A 7,110-nucleotide genomic window follows, 5' to 3' on the forward strand; every position below is an offset into this window, starting at 1 on the left:
GCGATTCTGATGATTATTGTGTATAAAACCCCAGATCTCAAGGAAGATGGAAATAAAATCAACTGAAATGCAGTTTGGCGATAGATGACGAAAATCGTAAACTGCAGTTCCTCCCAGGTAAAATGGGTAATCTCTGATAGAACTTCTATATTCTTCAGCTCTTTTCCGATTATGAAAAGTATTCCATTTAGATACAATGTAATATTAAATATCAACTTTCTAAATAACATGATTGATTGATTGTATTCCATTTTGGTATCATGTCCTTATTTACTTCTTCTAAGGGCACTATGTAAATAGCAACCATTCCACCAAGGTGAACATGATATGTGTCTATTTTACCGTTGTAATAAGGACCCATTTCAGAAAACGTTAACCCTGACCAAAACTTTTGAATGGCTGATGCTTGGGCTTTTATATTTACCAGGTTTATCCTTTCTTTGGGTAACAACATTTTTGATCTCTTGACCTTGTAGCTGCAGATCTGTAGCTCTGGTCTGAAAAAAAATGGGATGGACGACCAGAGAAAAAATCGCGCAACAGCGCATTTTTTGTGCGCAATAAATATACACTTTTTTCAATGGATGGCACTATAGCTCTCTGGTCGTCCATCCCAATTTTTTAAGACCAGCGAGATACAGATCTGCAGCTATTGACCTTGGAGTTTGACTCGCATTTGAGAAAATTTTAACCTTCGCATCAGTATTTCACAATTACATCTTGTTTTCCTATGAGATAACTCGGCGATTATCCATCTTATTTACTAAGTAAAAAACAACTGTTTTTAAGGTAATTGTTCCACTAAACCACTAAGGTCTTATGTAAAAAGTAACTAAAGTAACTTAACCAAGCCACTAACGTCCTAAGTAAAAAAGAGTCTTAATTGTCAAGGAAGTGAAAAAAATAGGGGGGGGGGGGGCTCAACTACAAATGTTTTAATTAAAAAGTAACCCAATCGGCAAGGAAATAGAAAAAAGCGATTAAACCACTGAGGTCTTAGCTAAAGACTGACTAAATTCCCAAGGAAGTAACAAGTAACAAAATCACTTAGGTCTTAATAAGTAAAAGGTAACTTAATAATAAATTCACTGAAAAGTTCAAAAAGGAAATCCATCTGGTTTATTGTTTAATCGAACGTTGCATGTGCACTTCAATCGAGTTCTATATAGCATGTTAGCTCTCCAGTCACTGTTAAACAAATTCCCGGTGACCCATGTATTGTAGATGTACGCTCATCCTGTAAGTCAATAAAGGTAACACAATGATGGAATGTAGATGTCAATTTATTCTATATCAATCAGATTACAATAAATTCACTTTCATAATTTACAGAAATATGTACAAGGTATCACAGACACGCCTTGAAGAGACAACCTTTTAGTAAATAAAATACTCCTGTGATATTAGGTTTCAACACATTCTATTTATTGAAAGCAAAAAAAATAAAAAAATAATATCATTATACTAAAAATAAATATCATGGTAGATATGCGTATTACAAACTCAAAGAAGAAAACATGAAATATCACATGTGAATATTTAGTCATTTGGCTCTCTTGCGAAAAATCGAAAGTAAAATGCTCGATAATAAAGACAGATCTTCCTTCTCCATTTGAAGCCATTTCGTCTTTTGTGGACCTTATGCAGCATGTTGGAACGTTAAATGATGCAGGCATTGTTTGGAAAGGGGGGTTGCTAGAGTGCGGTTTGGAGTTGAGGCAAGGAGCCTAGAAGTAACCGGAGTTCCTGGTACAACATAAAAGGGGGGTCTAAATTAATTGACTAGAAAACACATTGAATACTTAGATGACAAACAAACATTCAAACTTTTAAACTCCCCTTTTCCTGTACGAAAGGGACTCAGTGCAATGGCGCCTATTGTTTAGTACTCAACAAAGCAAAATTTGTCTCATTTCCGGTCTTTAATTGTAATTTATGAGATGAAAACACAATTTACATATGCCATCTTGTTGCACCTATTTTAGATGTATGAGATCCACATCGGAAATCCATGGAGAAGAACCCGAAACACGAAAAAGTTGTCCAAGAGATCGAGCAAAATTGTTTCAAGAGATTCTGTTCGTAAATGTTCACACAGTTAAATCAGCATCTGCAGTCCATTATAAACTCTTGAACGCCAAGCTGCAGGCTACAAACAGAGCTGCCAGCAATCCTTGTGCCTTCAATGATGGTCCACCGCCTTTAAGAAACCATATTGCGTGAATTTTTATGTAAAAATTTCTATCATATTTTAGGTTAATTATTTATGCTATACGTGAGGCACTTAAAAATTTTCTTGACCTCCAGTGCTACCGATATTTTAGTCAAAAATGTGCATGTATCCATATAATGTTATTTTTAAAAATTAATTCACTATATGTCAACTTACTGAGTTGGATGTTGAGTGTGTACTCCATGGCTCTCTCGTAACCGTCATACGCAGCCTCGCACCTGATTTCCTGATTCTGGTCATTGCTGTTTAGAATCAGTGCCATTGTGCTCACTGCATCTCCGTATCCTTTTAAAACCAAAGAAGACATGTCAATATGCTTGGTCGTTAACTGGTGGCTGAACCTTTTCCTTTAATGGATGTCTTTTGCTGTATTGATAGCAAACGACTGTAGCTTATTCATAGTAGTATATAATGAGCTTAAATTTCTTAGGTATTTATTCGGTCTTTATCGCCCTCTGCGTGTGGCTACTGCTGCCTGACTTTAATTTTACTCACCGCTAGATCTGACATTGGACGTATAGTAGTATGCATTCTGGGTCAGTTCCATCTGGTTCACTCCCTTGAACCACTTGAGATAGGGTGGTGGATTTCCGTAGGTGGCAAGGCAGGTGATGTTGACTCTGTTTCCAGCATATGGGGAGTTTTCCCAGTACACGGAAACATTGGTCGGTAGAACTAGTAAGGAAAAACAAAGAAATACTAAGACTAGTACATGTAGGATTAACCTCACACTTACATATCAATTCATCTATAACAAGATAAAATATCTAAAACACAAGTCAGATATATTATACAGACTGTACATATGTTAAAATCAAATCCATTAAGAGAAATTTCTCGATAGAAAATAATCATAGAATATGTAACAACTAGAATTCTCTGTGATCACCATGACATGATGCATGATGTTCAGATGAACATGTGAAAATTAATTAAAATGTCATTCTGAGAGTAATAAATGTATATAGTCATAACAAATACCATCCATATAAAGTACAAAAATATAAATATTTACGAACTATGTTTCCTTGTACTGAATATAAATTGGTAATTACTGACTGACTATTTCTCCTTATAGCTACTGAATATATTAAGCGGTACTTACTGACAGGTGTGAAGGAGATCTCACGTACAGTAGACCCAATAGCACACTGATAAAGTCCCTCGTCCGAGGCAGCCACGTTCTGGATTGTCAGGTTAGCCGTACCGGATACTGCATATTTATTCTGAATGGATGTCACAATGTTGGTTCCAAAAGTCAGAGAATCGTAACCATTTCCGGAACTTTGCTTCTGTTGTACAAGATATATCCGGTATTGAATTTATATCAATGTTGCAATGTTACAAGTACCTTCAATCCTTTGATTATATGCTTGCTATTGTGCATGCAACTCTTGCTCTAGCTCACCGCTTAATGTTTTTTTTTAATATTTTGATTAATAAAAAAAATGACTGAAGTTACCCTTTTCCACGACACACTGTCTGATCCTAGGTTAGTAGCGATACAGGCGAGCGTTCCGGTCCCTCCAATAGGTGCAGACGTGTTATATGGTTCAATAACAAATGTCACACACTGGCTCACTTAGAAAAAAAATATGTTCGATTTTCATTCAAATTAATACGTGTCAGTATTTAAAATAGGGGAAAGAAATAATGTTTTTGACATATATCGAATTTATTTCTTTATCAAAGTTTTATTCATGCTTCCCTTGAAAATAACAATTTTCTAAGTCCATAGGGTATAAGGCATTGACATTTTTACTGTACTTGCTCTCATTGGAAATAATATGAATTAAAACTTACGGCCAATCAGCGAGGCTACAAGTACCAAACTCCCAATCATTTTCACTAGATCTTGTTCTCGTCCAAATGTGGTATAAATGTAATGCCCGATCTCAGAATGGCCGAGAAATCTCAACCCTTGAATATATATAAGATCCTCGTTTCCTTGGTGACATTGTCACTGTCCCCCCAATTATTATACCCCAGTATCCATGTCCCCAGATGTATTAAATGTGGCGGCTAAATTCGGTAAGACAGCTATTTAGCATTTTTGTGATACATAAGTCCTTTGTAATTAGCTTCTAATTTCTGCGAACTTTATTCTTAACTTCAATAAATCGCACTGTTTGTATTGAGTAACATTGATTTATATATGTAATTAGATACAGTTAAATTAGCTCTTTGGAAGAAAGTTTCAACGAATTTTGAAATGTAAAGGTTTTGTGTTAATTATAAATGAAAGTTCATATATACACATGTATGTATATCTAACTTTGACCTCACTTGTATTAGTAAATGTAACCGATTGTGGGAAAAGCATAATTTTCATAAATAAATTATAAAGAAACAAAATATTTGAAAAAAACATTTGGTGAAGAGATCCACAAAAATGTTCTATCTAATTTGATGAATTAAAATCCACAAGTCACAGGTCAATTTAAGAGAAAGTAATATTTTACACATTTTTCAAGGGGAGTTAACTCTTATAATTAACACTGAATATTAATTAAAGGATTCTGTCCGTACATTTCATTTAGTTCATGTTGATTGTTCTTATCATCTTTTGAACTCATTATATAAGCAATATTTAATTAAGCAATTACTTAACTGCTGAAACCAAAATTTTCCATTCCATCCCCCGAAATGTAATATACCCAAACATATAAACATGCAAACTCGGAGAAAGGGCGAAAATGATGAACATTTTGTCCGAGACAGAAGGATGAGGCTGAAGAAATACATGCAGATTAACTTAAAAAAAGATAAAATTTCAGGAAAAAATTGTTTTACATTTATTGAACAATATACAATAGGCATATAAACAGCATATGATATAAATAATCTCATAGAAAACAAATGTAATGAAATTACACCAAACATCTTTTGTCAAAATCAGTCATTTGAAGTGACTTAGAAAGACACTTATTTTTGTTGTTCTCTATCCTTCGACTAGAATTCACTGAATTTTAACAGGTTCTCTTAATATGATTATCATTAATTTTATACACTTCATTCGCTGGTGTATTCTTTTAAGACATTTAAGGGAATCTATTTTTACTTCAGATAACTCAAAAAAAAAATTGTCTAAGTAATAGATCAAAATTTTTTTTCTAAGAAAATGATCCTATTCCTAGGGAACCCCTACAGAAAAGGCCTAAAAATTGAGATTGGCGAATGCAGAGGGTGTTTCATAATATATGTTACATGTTACATTTTTAAATCTAATTATTTTTCTTACCTATTATGTATCTATTACAAACTATACACCATTTTAAACAACAAATCCTGCATTTTTGTTCCATGTGAAAAAGTCAAGGAAATCATGGTATTACAATGATTAATTGTGACATAAACACCGATGTCATTATTTGAATATTTTCCAAAATGGACTAAACTTATCAACATATTGCTGAATTGTAAAGCTTTTTTTTCAATACGTGTCTCCAATATTCATTCATTCAGATGGTGATAAAAGGAAATATTCCAAAAGAATAGAAGATTTGAGGATGCTTATCAGAAGGCTAGTAACAAGGTTAAAGGACAGGGACGGGCATTATGCGATAAATGACACGGTACTCCAGAAAGCCTAAGGACTTTAAGAACCGAAGATTTAATTGGTGAAGTGGAGACTCTTAGATAGTTTAGCAAACTCCTGAGAAAAGTCTCAGATGGATGCTTTCAGAAAATTGATACTGGCAATATCAGCATTTCCAGCATATATTGAACTTTGAACTATGATATGAAGTTATCAGCGTAAAAAAATTTTCAATAATGCAATAAGCCAAGAAAAGAATTTGATCTCTGCATTCGCCAATCTCAATTTTTAGGCCTTTTCTGTAGGGGTTCCTTAGGAATAGGGTCTACAATCTTAGACCGCGGATACTGAATGAGCTCAAAAGAAACATAAACCTTCAAATGAGGAGTGTATAAGCAGAAATGAGTGACAAGGTTATACAAATCTCGAGAAGCAACTTTCATTTGTAGTTGAAAAAGAGGAGATCATTAAGAACATTTAATGTGGGCTTTTGACGTTGTGAAATTCAACGTATTAAAAATGACCTAATTTAGAAATTTCGCTGATTTTCATTAATGTTTAAGATTTGGTCTATTGTTTAATATTTTAGTTGGTAATTGTACATAATGAATCTTATGGATACATGCATCAAATTGATAAAATCACTTGTCTGTATCTTTTTCTTGTGTTTGTTAAATTGAAGATTCAAAATGTAACATATATTATGAATCGTAGATGTTCACACAGCCTTTTACTGGCACAGGGTACTGTAGACCCTTGAAGTCAAGACTGCAAACAACAAACAACAGCAAGCAATCCCTAAGCTTTTAGCGATAGACTTAGAAATCTTTATCTTAGATATTAGATATATTATCAAAATAATTATATATGATTTATAACTATCTCTCTCTCTCTCTCTCTCTCTCTCTCTCTCTCTCTCAACCGTCATAAGCGGTCTCGCACCTGATTTCTTAATTCTTGTCATTACTATTTAGAACCAATGTCATTGTGCTCGCTGGGTCTCCATATCCAAAAAGGGGCTTTGTAACAGTTTGATTAATGTTACGAGAATTTATATTTATTCTCTATAAATGGTGTAGAAAGTTAGAATTACAAGTTCTTATTTAAATGATGGATACCGCCTTAACTAAAGGCTATTTCAAACCCAGGGCTATTTATTAAAGCCAAACTTACCGCTAGATCTGCCGTTGGATGTATATAGTAGTATGTATTTGATCAGTTCCATCCACTCCCTTGGACCACTTGAAATGGGGTGGCGGAATTCTGTAGCTGGCGAGGCAGGTGGCGTTGATTCTGATTCCGGGATATGGAGATCTTTTCCCAGTACACGGAAACACAT

At 34.1% G+C, this 7,110-nt stretch overlaps 1 protein-coding gene across 1 annotated transcript; it reads right to left on the reverse strand.

The window, feature by feature from the left end:
• Positions 1-1,874: 1,874 nt before the first annotated feature.
• Positions 1,875-7,110, reverse strand: LOC133190583 (peroxidasin homolog). Its single transcript, XM_061326281.1, has 6 exons — positions 6,945-7,110; positions 3,696-3,814; positions 3,339-3,525; positions 2,729-2,908; positions 2,390-2,518; positions 1,875-2,200 (listed from the first exon to the last, which is right to left on the reverse strand). Exons 1-6 carry the CDS (start codon positions 7,108-7,110, stop codon positions 2,121-2,123), a joined length of 861 nt encoding a protein of 286 aa, XP_061182265.1. The 3' UTR covers positions 1,875-2,120.

Source organism: Saccostrea echinata, unplaced genomic scaffold (assembly GCF_033153115.1).
Source record: "Saccostrea echinata isolate AGI-Se365-2 ecotype Australia unplaced genomic scaffold, CSIRO_AGI_Sech_v1 ptg000022l, whole genome shotgun sequence".
NCBI lineage: Eukaryota > Metazoa > Mollusca > Bivalvia > Ostreida > Ostreidae > Saccostrea > Saccostrea echinata.

Bases quoted from the DNA above. Each gene is read 5' to 3' on its own strand.
- LOC133190583 (XM_061326281.1), bottom strand. From the start codon at position 7,110: ATGTGTTTCCGTGTACTGGGAAAAGATCTCCATATCCCGGAATCAGAA. The intron at 3,815-6,944 runs GTAAGTTTGGCT...TTTTTTTCTAAG, and splicing joins ATCCAACGGCAGATCTAGCG to TGAGCCAGTGTGTGACATTT. The intron at 2,519-2,728 runs GTGAGTAAAATT...TGGTTTTAAAAG, and splicing joins GTCCAATGTCAGATCTAGCG to GATACGGAGATGCAGTGAGC.